Consider the following 19,294-nt stretch of genomic DNA (forward strand, 5'->3'; position numbering starts at 1 on the left):
ATATCAGCTCCTGTGTCTGTTAGTTGTTTATGATATCTAGGACATGATGGGCAATAATATTTCAGAAATAAATGACAGAAGTGGTAAGGTGAGGTCAGGGCTATGACCCCATACTTCCCATTTTGTCAGCCATGTCATGTAGACAGATTTTTCTTTGGGCCACCAGCTCACAAAAAAATGAAAAGTTTGGCCTTAGCTTAGGCTTGTTTCTAACTAGCTCTTATAACTTAAATTAACCCATTTCTATTCATCTATGTGCTGCCACATGGCTCATGGCTTTTTACCTCTCCTCATGCATGTCCTGCTTCCTCTCTGTCTCCTCTGGCATCTCCCCCATGCCTAGATCCAACTCCTCTTCTTTTCTCTCTGCCCAGAAGTCCCACCTAACCTCTTCCTGCCTAGCTATTGGCCATTCAGTTCTTTATTAAACCAACCAGAAAAAGATACCTTGACAAAGACACATTTTCACAGTGTACAAAAAGATCATTCCACAACAGTGTCAGAGTTGTATCACAGATGTGCTGATCTAAAATGTTTAGAAGTCTGGGGTGGGGAGGTTGGATCAGACAGTAGAGTGTTTGGCACACATGCATTCGGACCTGAGTTCAGATCACTAGTAATCACACAGAAAGCTGTGTTTAGCAGCACTGCCTGTAATCCTAAGTCCAGAGAAGCAGAGGCAGGGGGATCCATGGGACTTGCTGGCCAGTCTAGGAAATCAGTGAGAAAAGTTCAATGAAAATCTCAACAACAACAAAGTAGAAAGTGACTGAGGAAGACACTTGACACCAACCTCTGGCCCCCACAGACACAGACATACAGACATATGCACACACAAATACATATATAATACACACAAAAGAATGCTTAGAATTCTTTATAAGGGCAAAAAGTAAGCATCAGGCACCAACACCACTTTTTCAAATAGTGAGAAATAAGGTAGTTTTTCCAAAAGTAACATCATTAGTTAATTCCAGATAACAGATAACTGATTTTTTTTTCCCAATTGTTTTTGTATATGTGTCTGTGTGTACATGCTATGTATGTATGGGACTCTCTCTCTCTCTCTCTCTCTCTCTCTCTCTCTCTCTCTCTCTCTGTGTGTGTGTGTGTGTGTGTGTGTGTGTGTGTGTGTGTGTGTGTAGGGGCAGCCAGAGAACAACCTTGTGGAGTTCAGTCTCTCCTTTGACCTTTACATTAGTTTTACAATTCAACACATGTAACTAGGTTACATGTCAAGCACCTTTATCTATTCAGCCATCTCACCAGCACGTTTACATTTCTTTAATTACATTTGATTTCTTTTGGGTACGTGTGTGTATGGGTGGGGTGCACATGCCACAATGTACATGCAGAAGTCAAATGACAACTTGCAGGAACTGGTTTACTCATTCTGTTGTGTGGATCAAACTCAGGCCTTCAGGCTTGTGGGCAGGCACGTTTATCCTAGGAGTCATATCCCTAGCACAACAGTTGATTCTTAGGGCAAAAGGAGGCAGACAGACCCTAGGTGCAGTTGACAATATCTACGGTTTTGTGGTTGAGTGAGTGTGCCTGTGAGTTCACACAGTGAATCCAGATGTTTTGACACTCTTGGGCACAAGGGAGCTTTGTCTACTCCTGTGGTGGTAGAGCCCAGGATGCAAAGCCTAGACTTATTTGAAACCCAGAATGGAAATATGCTGAGAGGAGGAAAAGAGAAAACATAAAAGGAAAATTATGGAAACAAAGATAGCTGGCCAGGTTTAGAAGAAAACAGCCCCTTTAAGTAGAAAAACAGCCACAGGATATTCCCAAATACCCCTGCTTGTTACATCCACATTTTGACAAAAGAGACCACCTGGTGCTGCCTGTCCAAACAGTGCTGATCTTAGCCAAGCCCTGGCTGGAGACATGGAACCCGCACTGTAACAACAGGTTCCTACCACATCGATTCTGTTGATGTTGGAGCGGATTAAAGCAGATGTTTCCTGTCAGACTGTGACTCTCCACCCAAAAAGCACAGCAGCATCCTCTGCCTCGGTAAGAGCCTCATGCCTCTGGATTTCCCCCTATCTTCACTATCCTATATGTAAATCACATCATATCATTCCCCATCCCATCCCCCACCCCATTTCCAGCAGCTCCACACTCTGGAATCCTCTTCTTAAAGTGGAAGATGGGTCATAGTTCAACAAAGGAGAACTCTATTAAGAAAAGTGCTCTGCAGTCTCAGGGGAGGGGCTGCCAAGGACAGCTGGGCACGGTGGAGGAGGGGTGGGATTTGAGCATGATCCCCAAGATCTAGAAATTCTGGTGGAAATGTATCTGTTGACAAAGGGTGAGTCCATCAAACCCAAGAGAAGGGAATTTAGCAATGCTTGACCCTTGACCCTTTCATCTTTCAGGAAGCAGCAAACAGAGGAAGGAGAAGGTAGGAAATTTAGTACATGGTAGTCATCAGAATCAGACCAGAAATGTAAACAGCATGGCTCTCAGCTCAGGAGCCATGCAGCATATCACATTTAGGTTAACTTCCAGTTGTCATAACGTTATGATATGATTTAGAAACAGGATTGTCTTCAATAAACAATTCAATAATACAAAATTCTTAAGTGAGGGAGAAAATCACAAGGCAGAGGATATTATTAATGATAAAAAAAAAAGATCACTGAATTCTTATTCCATATGGACCTCATTACTCTACTACTGCCCTCTCCAAGCAATGGGGATGAATCCAGGGCCTCCTGTATGGCAGGCAGTACCTACATTAATAATCCCGTTTGAGTTCATGACAACCCAACAAAGTTGACTTTTATTTGACAAATGAGAAAATAAACACAGAAAAGCTAGATAGTGGTGAAAGGTTAGGAAGGGGTGAAAGGTTAGGTAGGGGTGAAAGGTTAGCTAGTGGCACATCTACATGATGACTAGTACCATGGGTCTCGCGCTCAGCCTTGGATATTGTGAAGCTCAAATCTAGGCTTTGTCACTGTATGTGACTCCAATGGGTGGCCTGTTCCGGAATGCACACTCTCTTCCTGATCTAGTTCACCCCACCCCTCACACCACCACATGGGTCATTGCTGCACTCAGAGCACTCTACTCAAATTGAAATAAAAAGCAAAGAAGATGTGGTCCATTCTTAAGGTGCTTATTCAAGGGTTCCCATGAACAGCATTCATAATGTAAAAGAAGAAAGAACCATTACATCAAATCCAGATCATTTTGGCCCAACAGCAGGATTTTTATCCACTTTTTAATGGCCTGTATAGAAGGAATTCCTTATATCATATCCTATTGGTTGCCACTAATGCCTGGATCTCTCACTAAATCATAAATATGAGCCTGTTGGCTATCCCACCAGACCCAGCGTAATGGCTAATCTTGTCAACTTGACACACCTGGGAAGAGAATTGCCTCCATAAACCTGGTCTGCAGGGCATTTTCTTAACTGACATTGATGTGGGAGGGCCCAGCCCATCACAGGCAGTGCCCTCCCTTGGCAGGTGTGCCGAGCTGTGCTAAGAGGGGTAGCAGAGCGAGCCAGCAAGCAGCGTTCATCCATGGCCTCTGCTCCAGTTCCTGCTTCCAGTTTCCTGTCCTGACTTCCCTCAGTGATGGACCTTGACCTGGAAATGGTAAGGTGAAATCAACCCTTTCCTCCCCAGGTCACTGTTGGTCACGGTGTTTATTCCAACCACACAAGCAAACAAGGACACACAGAGAAAGGAATTCAATAAACATTCGTATGAGCAAGTAAATGAGTCACAATAAGCAAGAGACACCAAAAGTGATGGCATTTGGAGCAAAGCATTCATAATTCTGGAATGTTCTTTAATGACAGGCGAACAATTTAAAATGGATTTTCTTATCGGCAGATCTGGGACTTTAACAAGATGTCACTTTCTGGGGAAGAGCAGGGTCAGCTCCTCAGAGGGGGGCTTCAGAGATGTTTTTTCGTTTTCCTGGATTTTTTCTTTAATATAATATTTTTATTAATTATTTGAGAATTTCACAGAATGTATCACTGTGATTTCTGCTTTTATTCTTTTTGCTTGTTTGTTTAATATATTTTTAGAACACAATACAATACATAAATATTGCACCTTCCTCTTTCCTGCCACTCTCTCCTCCCCACCTCCCTTCCCAAGTTCATCGTCTCTTTTTTTAATTATTGTTACATGTACACACATATGCATGTGTGTGTATATATGCACACATGTATATATAACGGACGGAGTCCATTTAGCTTGTATGTACATGTGTCCAAGGCTGACCACTTGGGGTTGGACAACCTATGTGGTAGCTTCTTCCTGAAGGAGACAGCTCCTCCCTCTCTCCCAGGCACTGACTGCCAATAGCTCTTATCTAAGGGTGGGGCAATATAGAGTTTTCCCTGTCCATATATCGGCATGTCAACTGGTACTATCATTATGCTAATCTTATTCAGGTATCCATGTTGTTGAGATTTCATGAGTACCACTGCCCTGTGGCATATAGAGGACACTATCTCACAGAAATCTTCCTTGTCTTCTAACTCTTATGATCTTTCCACCCTCTCTTCTGTGATTTCCCCTGAGCCTTGGGTGTAGGGGTGCTGTGGATATCGCTCTGTGTAAATAAAGTTCTGATTGGCCAGTGGCCAGGCAGGAAGTATAGGCAGGACAAGAGAAAAGAGAATTCTGAGAAGTAGAAGGCTGAAGAGACACTGCCAGCCACTGCCATGACAAGATGTAAGGTACTGGTAAGCCACGAGCCATGTGATAAAGTATAGATTAATAGAAATGGGTTAATTTAAGATAGAAGAAGTAGATAACAAGAAGCCTGCCACAGCCATACAGTTTCTAAACAATGTAAGTTTCTGTGTGTTTACTTGGTTGGTTCTGACTGGGCCAGGCAGAAAAACTCTAACTACATAGGGGTTCACTGGAGATATATCAGCTGGGGTTGGATATGATGTAGGTAAAATCAGTCCCCCTTCTTTTCCTAAGACCAGGTCCTATGTCAGAGTAATAGCCAGCACTGCTAGCTGGGGCCTCTGCCATGCCTTTGAATCTCCAAAACTATAAGTTAAACCAGCCTTTTCTCTTTCTGACATTAGTGTCTTGGGAACTTTATTATAAGAACAACTCCTCTGGTGAAAGATCACACCTGGGCATAGCAGAGCAGGCGCCACCAGGACACTGTATTGGCAGAGAGTCAACTGCCCCTCTGGGGCTGCCCCTTCTACATGTTTTAATAGTCAGATGTAACTTTCCCTCCATGGCTAGGACACTGGATAGCTGAAGTCTGATCATAATTAGTCTTATCAATAAACACCAGGAGTTAAATATCAGGGTAATAACCTGAAAGATCAGAGAAACAAAGGAGCAGCCACAAATGACTTCTTACTCTCCAGATCCTCAGACCAAAAGGGGGTCTGAGATCCTGTCTCCACCTGCCTTATATTCCTGTCTGTACTTTCTGATTGTGCTAGGATTAAAGACACGAGCCTCCCGAGTGCTGGGATTCAAGGTGTGTACCACCACTGCCTGGCTGCTATGGTTAGCTTGTGGCTCTGCCCTCTGATCTGCAGGATCACAAACAAAATATCACACAACAGATGGCAGTCTCTGTTGGTTGGAACTGAAAGCCTTTAGCTTCCTGAGGCCATGACACTCACTGTCAGGCTGGTTTTCTCTTGGTGCACTTTTCCCATTTGGATCAACTTACTTATTTTTGAAAGAAGGAATTTATCTCTTTATTCACTGGGCTCTGAGTTACTTACTACATCCTAATAACCTGAAATCTTTCCTCTGGAAGGTATTCCTCCACCCTTACTCCCTCTTCTTCTCATCATTATCTTTATTAGTACTGCTATCATAATAGTTTATGTCATCCTCTGGAGTTTTTTTTTAGCAAAACCCAGATATTTTATATCTCCACCAAGCACACTTTTCTATAGAGAGTGTTGAAGGCACTGTTGAAAACTACAACAGAGACTTCCCTGTGCCCCCTCTGACCATCCTCCCCTGCTTTCCTCACAAGAACACCCAACTTCAACTGTGTGTGTGTGAACACTCAGTATGATGACTACATTTCTCAACCCCAAAAGTTCTCAACACTGGGCCTTGATCATATGCGTCTGTCCATGTCTGTGATCCATCTTAAAAGCTATGTATCCTTGGTCCTTCTTTGCCCTCCCCTGTTCCTAACTAAGACATGAATATGATACTTGGAGTTCTTACCGTCTTGAACCCTGAGAATGAAGAAGAGGTGGGGGAGGTAGCAGAGGGAACACAGCAGTAGCTAACTCTCCTGATAGAGCTTGAGTGTAGTTTAATTACTGAACTGTGTCCCTTGAGGGCCCATGTGGTGAAAAGCTTGGACTCCAAGGTGTAGCTAGAGTTTTCCTGCCTGGCCCACAGTCAGGACAAATCTCTCTCACCTGCCGCCCGCCAGTTCCACAGCCACTCAGACCCAACCAATTAAACACACAGAGACTTATATTACTTATAAACTGTATGGCTGTGGCAGGCTTCTTGCTATCTACTTCTTCTATATTAAATTAAACCATTTCTATTAATCTATAAGTTGCCATGTGGCTCATGGCTTACCAGTACCTTATATTTCGCTTGTCATAGTGGCGGCTGGCAGTGTCTCTCATATACTCAGCCTTCCACTTCCCAAAATTCTCTTCTCTGCTTGTCCCACCTATACTTCCTGCCTGGCTACTGGCCAATCAGTGTTTTGTTTATTAGCCAATCAGAGCAACACATTTGACATACAGAACATCCCACAACACCAAGGTGGTAGAACCATTGGGATGTGGGGCCTAGTAGTGGGTATTTGGGCTACTCAGGGTATATTCATAAAGTGGTGTAGACCCCCAGTATCTATCTCTCTCTAACATCCTGTCTGCCAACATTAGCACTTTCACACATGTTTCTGCCATGATGTGACTGTAGCTGGGAGGATCTTCACCAGAATTGAGGCCTAGCCATGTTTCACTTTATAATATTAGATGCCTCAGGCATTTTGTCATAGTAATAATGCAGTGACTTCAACTTAGTCATGTCCAATCAGAACTACAACCCAGCCTATGGCCCTCAAAATGTCATTAGATGAGAGTTTTCCCTAGAAATCTCTGAGACCTTAAATGAATCACTCATTGCTTTCACATTTCCAGTGCTCCTGGCCCCTCCTGATTTGATAAGATGCATGTAAAGAAATCCTATCTGAGAGGTTGAATACTTTGTCTTCAATCTCCTGAGTCTGTAAGTCATCAAAAGACTTGACTAGTGGCTTAGCAGAAAAGGGGCAAAGTTAATATAAAATCAGAAAACAAACACTACTAGAGCAATAAATTGAGGTTTGTTACAGAGCAACAAAGAAATCCATTCTCACAAATCTTTCTGTGAACAAGTTTATCACAAAACAGTTCATGATGGTGTGTCTCATATTTTACTTTTGTAGCTTTTGGCTGAACTACTGACCAGATTAGGAAATGGGCAAATGCTTACAATATGTACACAGTTCGCATATGTTTTAGTGGGATGTCTGTGAGATGCAGTCAAAACCCTATCATCACAATTAATGGGAGAGATAAATGTTCAGGATTTAATGGATTTTGGCCAGCATACAGACAGACACAGATGTGTCTTAAAAGAAAAACAAAACAACAACAAAAATCCTCCCACCAACCAAATTTTCCAAAGAGATAGTCTTGTGGCGTCCAACATGTTTCTATGAAAGTGCCTGACAGAGGGAACAAAGAACACAGAATTTCTCATTTGTCACAACTTCATAAGCTGTTAATTAAAAGATGGGTCTAAGGGAAATAGACCTAGTCCTGGGTCACTAACTAAAAGCCTAATGTCCATACAAAGAAGAGCTGAAGAAAATCAACAATTATTGACTACCAGGTAAGCAGAACATCTGTGGATATGTGAAGCCACTCAACAGTCATCCTAAAGCCTCGCCGTGTTGTGTCATGTACAGGGCCTACAGCAAGGAGCCTCACAATCTACATGACAGATACAGAGGCCAAGTCAAGCCACTGGCCTTTAAAGGCTAAGTCCTAAATGTGAATTGTATTTGTGTGTGTGTGTGTGTGTATGTGTGTGTGTGTGTGTGTGATGTTTTGCTTTGTTTTGTTTTGTTTTGTTTTGTTTTGTTTTGTTTTTTATCATCTTTCTCAAGACAGGGTTTTTCTCTGTAGCTCTGGCTGTCCTGGAACTCACTCTGTAGACCAGGTTCACAAAGATCCACCTGCCTCTGCCTCCCAAATGCTGGGATTAAAGGTGTGAGCCACCACAGCATGTAAAATGTTTCCCATAGGTTCATGTGTTTGAACACTTGGCCTCCAGCTGATGGAACTGTTTGGGCAGGTTGTGATACCTAGAAGGTGGAGCCTCCCCAGAGGAAGTGGGTCACTGGGGCGAGTGTGGAGTTTCTACTGACCAGTCATGCTTCCTGTTCTCACTCTGCTGCCTGACTACAGATACCTTGTGTCCTCCTGCCTCCTGCTCTTTTTACCATGACTTCCCTGCTGCGATGGAATGATCCCCTTGAACTATAAGCCAGGACAAACCCTTCTTGTCTTCAGTTGCCTCTTGTCAGATACTTGCTCATAGCAATGAAAAAAGTCACTAACACAATATAGAGCCGAAGACCCATTGTGAGACTAATCCACCATGCCTCAGTTTGGTGTCTGTAGAACACTGTCTGATAGTAACTGCCCATCTTCCCTGAGCTCCTACCATGGACAACACTGCTCTAACTAAGCAAGTCATGTATTTCCCCATCTTCTATTCAGGAAAAAGAGTGCTCTCATCATCCTCATTTAGGAAAGAAGACCAGAAGAATCAGGCACCCAGCCCAAGGTTACAAATCCAGGAAACATCGGAGTCAGAGTTCAAACCCAGGTGGTCAACACACAGATTTTTAGGGTTTCTCAAAGAAGACCACGTCCCAGTTTCTGTGGAAGCCTAAATACCCTGGCAGCTCGAAATGCTTGCTCTTCTCAAATGGTGTTGTCTTCCCCCTCCCACACCTAGAGAAGATCTTTAAAGATAAAAGATCTTTAGGAAGCTTCATGATTTCAGAACACTTCCCCTATCTGTCCTTGAGCTTCGGATGGGTAGCCCTCTCAGAATCTGGTCAAATGCCTTCTAAAATATCCATTAATTTTGTTGTAGTGCGAAGTTTGCTTGATGAAGACAGAATGTAGAGGTGGAGATCAGTGCCAGAAGCAATGTGCTGAACCAAACAGTGGGCCAAGAATGGAAGGAAGTCTGAAAATGTTTGTGTTTGTTGGTTTGCTTTGAGAGGTGAAAAACTGAAGGTAGGTAAGGAAAGAAGACGATAACAGAGTAGAGGAAATACGGAGAGATGGAGGAAAGAGGGAGAGGAAAGAAGGGGGAGGGAGGAAGAACAGGGTTCAGGTGGTGTGGATAGGAGGGAACAAGGACTGTGTGACCGTGAGTATGTAAAGGTCATGGATGGCTGCATAGATGGACCCCGCCTTGACAAAACGAAAAATCAAAGACCAAAAAAAAAGGTGCAGGGGGGGGGTGCATTATCAGTGAATAGCATAGCAGAGGATTTGTAGGGGCATAAGGAGGAAGAAAGAAGGGGACCCTAAACTCCCTTCTGAAACTATATTCTAATACTGCAATTACCACTTTGGTCTGAGAAGGAATGACCTTCATCCTGACTCTGCTTAAGCAGGGGAGAGGCTTAAGGCTGTCCACCCATCCTGCTGTCTAGGACCCTGGTGAAAGCTCCAACCAGGGTCAAGACTCAAGGAAGTGTGTTTAGTTTCTTTGTCTCTCGGACTCACAAGCAGAGTGCCACAGGGTATGAGGTTTTGAAATCCTGCAGACATTTGCTTTATCAACTCTGCCCTAGAGAGACAGAGCAAGGAGCCTGAAGACATGAGTGAGCAACACCTTTCAAGAGAGCAGAAAGAGGGGACTAACCAGGTCAAATGAGCTGCTGGGTCAAGGTTCACCTGAGGCCAGCCTATGCTTTGTGTGGGCCAAACACTGTTTAACTATTTAGGTCCCACTCTATCTAGTTTCTCTCCTGTTCTCTACAAAGACCCCAACAGATACCATCTGAGTCCTGGATAGAGATCTTGCTGTCTCAAATGCAAGTCTGAATTCACCAAAGAGTTGTCCTCAATGCTGGGCTAGAAACCACTGATGCAATCGGATTTACTGACAGCAGACTCTGGAAGAGTCTATAGATCCAAATGACACAGTCACACAGCTCAGGTAAACACCAGATCTGAGATGCAATAAAGGATGCTCAGGCCTGGCCTCTACCCTCACCTGTGCAGAGTACACGGGCAGAGACTGCCTAGGGTCTTTTTTTTTTTTTTTTTTTTTTTTTAAGGCACAGGTATCTGAAATGCAACTGCTAGCAGATTCCCTTCTGAAGCAACTCATCATATTTAATCAATACCACTTATGTTTTGGGTCACCAGTGTTGTCTTGGATTTAAAACTCTCATCGAGAAGAAATCTTACCTGCTTACCCCACTTGCACAGAAGGTAGCCTGGCCAAGCTGCTGAAACCAGATCAACACCCTCAGGGCAGCCATTCGCACTGATATTACAGCTGGGTTGATGGTGTAAATTCAAGCTTTACCTTGAACTCCTGTCAATATTTTCCTGGAAGTCTCAATTAAAGCCAGGAACAGATAGCTTCCTCCCAAGCTTGACTAATGAGAGGGGCATGCTCAAACAAACAAACAAACAAAAACCAGGATCAAAATTACAAGACATTTTGTGTTCAAAGTATTTATGTGTATCTGGTGTCACCCACCACCATTTGGGCAATGTCTCTCCTGCCACAGTGGTCTCCAAGCCGACCAACACAAGTGACACCCATTCATGGTACAGGCAGAACTTTTGTTGTTCCAAGCAGCAGGAATAGTAAAGAAACAAGACTTGAGGCAAACAATCTGAGGGTTACAGCCTTGATGGTGTCTTTGTCATGTGACAAGTTATATAACCTCCTAGCATCATATATTTTCTGCAAGTGCCACGTCCACCCTACAACCTGCTCCAAATATTTCCATGGCTTTGTGTGACAAATCGTATACTTACATCAGAGCTCACTGGAGATAAAAATGTAGTCACATTGTCCTCTCCCCTTAGTTGGGCAGGCAGCAATTCCAGCAGTGCCTCAATTTCCCCTGTGTGCCTCCCTCACATCTCATTCATTCCTTCTTCAAGTAAAAGTAATATTTAGCAAGCATTTGAGCTCCGTGACAAACCCAGTTTACCATGACCCTGGGAGGTTTGAAGTTAAAAGCCATCCAGTTTTTTGTTGTTAGGAAGAGTTACCAAAAAAGGCATTTCAAAATAGAAGCATATACAGAAGTCACAACATTCTCATGTCCTGGAAAATGGGTGGGCCTAAGGTGGATTCCTCACTCTCTCTCTCATGTAAAGGTGGTGCTACATGCCAAGCACATGCATCAGTTACACAGCACTGGCTGGCTTCCATCTATTTTTTTAGGGTGTGGTCAATAAATGTGACTACTGATCTTCAAATCTTAAAAGCTTCCAGCTCTAACTCAAAGAAGACCAGATTGCTGGTAACACATATATGTTCTGATGTGGCACAAAGAGGAAAAACAAATCCAGAGGTCTTTCCCATCTCCTGACTCCAACCAGCATTTTCAGAATTCAGTGTGTGAAATACTCCATGATGATAAGGGGAGTCACCCACAGTAAGTGATGGTTCCTGCTGCTAGCCATAGAGGAAGGCTCAAAAGAAATATACTCTTCACTTCTACACAAATGGGTTTGATTGTGTTGTTCCACTTATCAAAGTGTAACTTACAACATATAAGATTCCTCACCCCCCTTTCCTTCATTTTAATTGTTTAGCTCCATGGATTTTAGCGAGTCTATACAACTGTATAACTACCACCATCATCAGGACACCGAGCATTGTATTCTGTCCAGTTACCTCTGTGCTCTTCACAGTCACCCACAGGATGGCTTTCTAAATCACTAACCCATCTCTCCAGCCCCGAGATTGCTTTCTACAATAGATAAACATTTTAAGTCATGAAGAATGAAAGGAGGTTATTTAAGCAAACACGCCCTCCACAAGCCAAGAGGAAGCTACCAACAACGGCATACCCCTGAGTTACTGGAAATCTCCAAAACCCTGCTTTAGTCTTAAACCCAGCACATATCTAGAAGGCTGGAGACATCATAACAGCGGGTGGGCGGGATCTCCTTGTACAGGATCAGAGGCCGCCAGCCAGTTTTCAGGAAGGACAGAGGTGTGGTTTTTATGCTTTACAATAAGGAGTTTGGAAGAATCCAGAATATGAGATGAAGAACAGGAGTCCAGTTTATCAGTTATTGCAGTAACCCAAGGAAGAAAGCAATGGGAACCAGAAGCAGTAAATGCAAGACTGGAAAGGAGAGACTGAGTCAGAAGTGCAACAGGACACGCAAGCATACCACTGTGGTCTGTGGTGGAGCAGCCAATTGGAGAAAGCACAAATATTGGATTTTTTTTTAAGTGATAAGAAATAAGCCTTCCAGGCTAGAACAACACTTTGCCCAGCATGTGCAAGGCCCTGAGTTTGATCACCAGTACCAAAGACCTAGTTTATGTAAGAAGCCAGTTTTAAAAAAGGAAAGGTTTTCTCATTAGGCCAATGATGAAATGATGGGTATGACAAACTTATCTGAGTCTGAGGTGCCCTAAAGGAGAGAGACTGGAAGTACAGTGAGCAAGTTGAGAGGTCCAGAATGGCTAATGTGTCAGTTGCCTGGTTGCGTTTTTTGGTTGCCCCCTTCCATTCCTTGATTCCCCATTGCCCTCAGTGTCCTGCTCTTCTTCCTAAAGGCCCCTTCTGGGTTAGTCAGTAGGAGGCACCAGCAGGAGACTGAGGGTGAGGGGACAGAGGGCCTTATTTCTCCCTCCCTCCAAGTTCAGTCCCCCTCCGACAGCTGGCTTCACAGCTCCAGAGCCCATGGTGCTGGACTTCACTGACCCTTGCCCTTGACCCTAAGGGATGCTCACCTGTTACTGCTAGTCACATTGGCCTCCCCATTCTTTTCTGACCTTACTGAGTTTCCTTAACTTCATGCATGCCTCCATAGACTATTAGATTCTCTCTGGTAAACCCCCCTTTTTTTTTAAGGTGAATTTTGGGTGATGTGTATGCAAGTGTGTCTGTGTGGAGGTATGAACACATGAGTGGAGAGCAGGAGGGAGGCATCAGATTCCCTGGAGTTCTAGGCAGTTGTGACCTATCTGGTTGCTAGGGACTGAACTCAGTGTCCTCCATAAGAGCAGCTCTTTTGAGAGTGCTATCTCTTTCCTGCCCACATCCTAACGGGTGAGAAGAGTTTCATGGCAGCTTATGATGAAGGCTTTCCCAATTTTTCTCTCTGCTGTCTCAGTAGAGGAGACACGGCCATATTTATCTGCTGAGGCAAAATGCTTCCATCATTCTTTTGCAAAAGCAAGCGATGGAAGCTGAGTGACCGGGCACTGACCCCTCTCACGATGCTTCTCATTGCCATGTACATCACGACTGATGCAGGAGATGCAACAGCACAGAGCTGTGGATGTGGCGAGGGTCAAGGTCGCCATACATCAGTAGAGACTTGCATACTTGCAGGATTAACACTGTCTGAATTCCAGGAACCAGCTGAGCATGATCAAGATAAGCAACAGTCGGTATTTTAGACTGAGGATTGGCAGCAGACCACAGCAAACCACAGACTTAGGGGTAAGTGCTTGCATATGTGTTAGATGGGACTTCGCATCCCAGCCTCACAGCCAGGCCCAGCTGCCTGTTTCTGATAGCCCATGACCTATCCGTGACCTCTTCAGAGAGTCTTTCTGTAACTCCCCTTTCTCAGCAAGATGCACCCTCCTCTCCAAATTTTATTGTATCAAGTTCACATCCTCACACCTGACATTACAGTTTGTGTGTCTCTATTTTTTCTTTACATGTTATTTTCTGCCTTTCCCGTTAGATAGTGAGTTCTGTCACAGCAGGGACCACATCCAGGGCATAGAAAAAATGCTTATAAAATATTTTCTAGTGAGTAAATGCTAAATATACAAGAGGCACCAAAGGTACAGAAAAGGTTGAAGGCTACTAATGTGTCACTCTCCTGTTTATACATATGGACTTTTGTGGCCTTGTTTGTAGTCAAAACATACTTCTCATAGCTGGGTCCTTTGGATGTCTTCAAGGAGTGATGTCTCAAAGGAGTGGAACTCTCCCTAGTGAGGAAAGCTTGAGGCAGCATGTTTGACTTGCTTTGCACAGTGTTCGGCACTGCCCCAAGCACAGATGGGAGCTTCATAAATATTACTGAACAATGATGACACCAAGGATTATTTAATACCTCCATGTGGGTGGAGATGGACCTTGGGCTGCAAATATACTTTGAATGTGCGTTGCTTCTCAAATCATGTGTACCAGAGTGTTTTCATCAGCGACACTTGTCTGTGCCACAAATCAGACACATCCAGATGACAGAGTCCCCAAAGAATGCCATTTTCAAAGCTGAAGTAGTATTATGAAGGGGTAATGCAATCTGTTTTAGTGACAGTGTAAGAATAGAAATTACAGACAATGAAAGTCTGTTTTGGGGAAACACCAGTTTTATCTGTGAATAATGAAAGTTTGGATAGTTCATTAGTTTCAAAGGTGCCCACCCATTCTGAAATACCAGGAGTTAGTGGGCCTGTGGCTATATCTCAAGCATTCAACTGTTACCTTGGCATTTACAGATTCAATCCTATGGTTCCGTTCACTTAAAATAATAATAAGTAATTTGGGAAACCACAAGAAGATGGACTTTCGAAGCTGTATTTGTTCACCAGGAAGAAAGAGGCTTATAAAGTGTCCATCATGAGAATCCACAAGGGAGCTACCCAGCAGATCAAATACCCCAAACAAATCAGCACGTCAGAGCCCCACAGAATTCTGAATCCCAACCAGCAAGCATGAATAATCCTTTTAAACGGTCACTCACGTATCAGAACAGGCCCTTTGTGAATCTCTAGGCAAGGCCTCTGGCTTCTGACTGGACGGAGGTTTTCTTGGGAAAGTGGATGAAGCAAAATCAAGAGCAATGGGGGCCATTTCCACAAGAAAAGAGGACAAAGGGTCTCTGTTGTCAGAATGAAACCTCCCACTCCTGGCCATGGCTTGGAAAGCTGTCGGCTGCCTCACAGGAGAGCTAGGCAATGTTTTCAAAGGTTTCGGCTGAGACTCTCTGGATCTGAGAAACCGTGATTGTAACCTGTATCAAAAGAGACAGGATGGGATCCTGCCAGTTCCCAGGTAGCTGTGGGACCCCGCACAAGGCTCTTAACTTTCCTGAAGACTGGTTCATTAATATGAAAAGGGGGATGCTGACACAGTATCCTCACAAAACTATTGTCAACTTAAGGAAGATATTTGCAAATTCTCTCTAAATTAAAAAATCGGGCTTAAGTAGAATCCTGGAATGTCAAATAAGCTGCAAAGTGCCCAGGATCCTTTCCTTGGGCACCTGCACCATGTAGCATTCATTCACATAGACACACACATGCACATAAATAAAAATAAAAATATAACAAAATTAAAAAAGAAATTCCACTTACAACATGATCAAAATGTGGAAACAGGAATAAATTTAACAAAAACTGTGAGACATCTGCATTAAAAACTTGGAAGCTTATATGTAAGAGAAAATGAAGAAAACCTATTTATAAATATATCCATGGATTGGAAGATCCAGTATTATTCCTCCTCAAATGGCTTCATGGATTCAACAGAATCTCAGTCAAGGTCCCAGCAGCTCTGGTGTGAACTAACATATCATTTCTAAAATGTATGTAGTAATGGAGAAAGCCTAGTAAATACATAAGTACGAACCAGAGAAAGGATGGAAATGACTGGATGACTGACCTGATTTCAGTGTAGCATCTTTGTAAAAGCCAGTAAAATAAACAGAATAGGAGAAAGAGTCCAAATAGATCCGCATACACATGATCAGTCAAAACTAGTCAGTGGAAAGAAAAATTCCTCCAATTAATAGAGTTGAAGTAACTGAACATGGGGAACAAATGATTCTCAACTGTTACCTCACACCACACATTAAAATGAACTGAAAATTGAAAGCAAAAATGTAAATGTTATGACTGTAACTATTCACAAGAAAAACACAGGGTGAAATATCTTTCTACCCTAAAGAATGCTATGTAGCAATTTCCTCTGAGAACCCCATCTTGGAGGGATTCTCATTAAGATTCAGGAAGTAAACAACTGAATGGCTTCAGGAAGTCCCTGAAACTGACCAGGCACACTAGGTTCCTTCTTTCTCCACGCATACATAAGCTGTAAGGACTGTTAAGAGACTCTCAGATAAGCTGGGCTCCTTAGATGAAGCTCAGACCTGCCAAGTCACCTGGGAGAAACAGACCAACCCGATATCCACAGAGGCGCAGACCCCCTTGAGCTGCTGAAAAGGGAACTCTCCAAGCTGTTGAGCTGCCTGCAGGCTATGCAGTGTACTCCGGAGTTCCAACTCTCATGAGCTGTCACTCATGCTGAGGTGAGCTTTGGTGATGCAGCTGTCTTTGAGTCACTTCGACTCCTGTACGTAACCCCTCCCCCAAATTCCTGTGAGCAACCTCAATAGAACCCACCTCACCAAGATGGACTCTGGTGGTATCCTTACCTGGAGCTGTCGTCTTCAGTCATTATCTGGGGTGAGTAGATGCTTGTTCATGTATCCCAGGAATAGTATCACACAAGAGTAAACAAACATCCCTCACACAAGTCAAAAGCAGTTGTAGTAACAATGTAATTAGTGAAGCATCAGAAAAAAACTAGTAAACTGGATTTGATAAAAATTTAGAATCTCTGCCCTTCAAAAGACACTAATTAAATAATGAAAAGTGGAGATAAGTCAACCAGAAAAGCCATTGCCTTGAATTTAGTGCCCACATCTATGTTAGAAAGCTGGGTATGGTGGCAGACTGGTGATCACAGCCCTAGGCAGGCAGAGGCATGTGGATCCTAGACTATGTGACGATTTCCAGTCAGTGAGAGACCCGATCTCAAAACTGAAATGTGACCAACATCTGAGAAATGATACATGAGGATGACTTCTGGCCTCCACACGCACACGCGCGCGCGCGCGCGCGCACACACACACACACACACACACACACACAAAAAAAAAAAAAAAAAAAAAAAAAAACAGGGTGGAAGCAAGCTACAGGCAATACTATGTATGACAAAAGACTGATCCAACAAATACAAAAATCCTGTATAAATCAACAACAAAAAACACAGTAACCCAACTTTAAGTACATGCAAATACTTTTTAGATGAATATATAATGAAAGAAGGTAACAAGTAGCTGATAAGCATATGAAATAATCCAAAGTCATCAGTTATTGGATGGTGAAATTTAAACTATGATAAAATGATATCTAGCACACAATAGCCTGGCTTAGGTTAAGAGTCTGTCCCAACCTCCAAATATTGGTGAGGATATGAAGCAAACACAGGCCCCCACATTGCTGAGAAAAGTGTAAAATGGAAAAACCATTCGTCAGCTTCTTGGATGTATACCTACCCTAAAATCAACATTTATTCTTAGATATTTGCCCAGGAGTAATTGAAATGTGCCAACAACAAAACCAGATGTCTATCAATGAGAAACTAGAAAGAACAAATGGTGATATTCTCATATATTAATAACACACTGGATAACAAGGAGAGATGTGTTTCTGACATATGCAATAATAAGGATAAGTCAAACCAAGGGAGGATGACACAGCTAAGGATCCCACCTGTGTCTAGTCTGAACCAGGCAGGCTTCAACTGATATAAATAATGGCAATGGTTGCAGGTACCAGAAGAGATGGGTAAGTTGAGGGAGCTGTAGGAATAACCCATACCCTCATATGACTGGTTGTTAAATGCATGCTTACACTTTCAAAACTCACTGAGTAGAACTCTCAAGCTAATACATTTCACAGTATGTAACTTTTAATTTATGAATGACTGAGCAAATAACACTACAGGAAAATAGCTACACAATCTAGAAGGTAGAATTCTATAGGACAACTAACCAGATCTCTCCAAAATCATTGCCAAAGGGTAAGGATTGTGCTAGATAAAGAAAGGCCACAGGACATAACCAGACCCAATGTGTGTCCTTGAATAGGATCTTACCCCAGGAAAACAAACCTTCAAAGTATTTTGGGGATGTTCAGGGGTGATCTAAATGTCATGTTGGTTTCAGACAGTAAAGAAAAACTTACTAATAGAAAACTGAAGATTATAAATTGATTTTTTTAAAAAGCAGGTTACAGCAGTCTGAACCTTCTGATCTTTTTAGTACTACGCATCATGCATAGATATTGTGTATACTATTTTATATATTTTAATTATATCTGTACAATTACATACACAGAACAAGATTCAGCACAGGTATGAATTTACCTATGACCATGGGTAACTCTGGGGATGATGTGATACTTCTGTCTTCTTGTTTGTCTGTGTTTTCTAACTTTCTGCAGGGCACATGTTCTGCTCCTATAGTAATGAACACTGTTTGAAAACATCAGATGCAGGGACAGGAACTTAGCTGGGCAGCAGAGCGCATCCCTAGCATGTCCAGGGCTCTGAGTTTGATCAAATCCAGGTGCCACTGTCAAGGGCGAGCCTCCTGTTGGGTGCTCTCTGCACACCATCATTTCATCCTTACAACAACCTGTGATGCAGCATCCTTGCTTTTACTTTCTTTTACAAAGAAGCCCAGAGTAGAGGATTCTACATGTGTGATTTTTGGAACAAGCAAGCCCCTGAGGTAATATAAAGCATGACCTCATCCATACCTCACCACAATCTATGTAAGGATGATACTGACACATTAGCACCCCCACATTACAGATAAGAGAAGTAACACATAGAGATCAAATAAGAAAGAAGACTCCAGCTTAGGCCATCTGATTCTGACAGGCTGCACCACAGCATATCCCTAAGTCCCCAGGCTGTCACCCGGCTTGCAGTGGGACAGGGAGAATGAGTACCAGCTACCAACAAAGGGGCCTTGGTATCAGAGGTCTACCACACGGTGAGTCACAGTAACATCCTTACCTGTCCAGAGCCATGCTGGTTGGCATGCTCCTTCCAAACCCTCGAACCCCCATCTGACGGAAATACGGAATGCAAGAGAGGTTGGCGGCGATGATGGCCAGAGAGTCTGAGGGACTCACAAAGAAGCCATTTTGGCCAAGGATCATATAACGGTCCTGTGGGAAGGAAT

At 43.1% G+C, this 19,294-nt stretch overlaps 1 protein-coding gene across 1 annotated transcript in view; it reads right to left on the reverse strand.

The window, feature by feature from the left end:
• Positions 1-19,294, reverse strand: part of Pgm5 (phosphoglucomutase 5) — a 172,950-nt gene that overhangs the window by 109,003 nt on the left and 44,653 nt on the right. Inside the window, exon 6 of the mRNA XM_036193917.1 lies at positions 19,126-19,280. Coding sequence (XP_036049810.1) covers positions 19,126-19,280 — 155 coding nt within the window. The remainder of the gene's footprint in view (positions 1-19,125; positions 19,281-19,294) is intronic.

Source organism: Onychomys torridus, chromosome 1 (genome assembly GCF_903995425.1).
Source record: "Onychomys torridus chromosome 1, mOncTor1.1, whole genome shotgun sequence".
Taxonomy (NCBI): domain Eukaryota; kingdom Metazoa; phylum Chordata; class Mammalia; order Rodentia; family Cricetidae; genus Onychomys; species Onychomys torridus.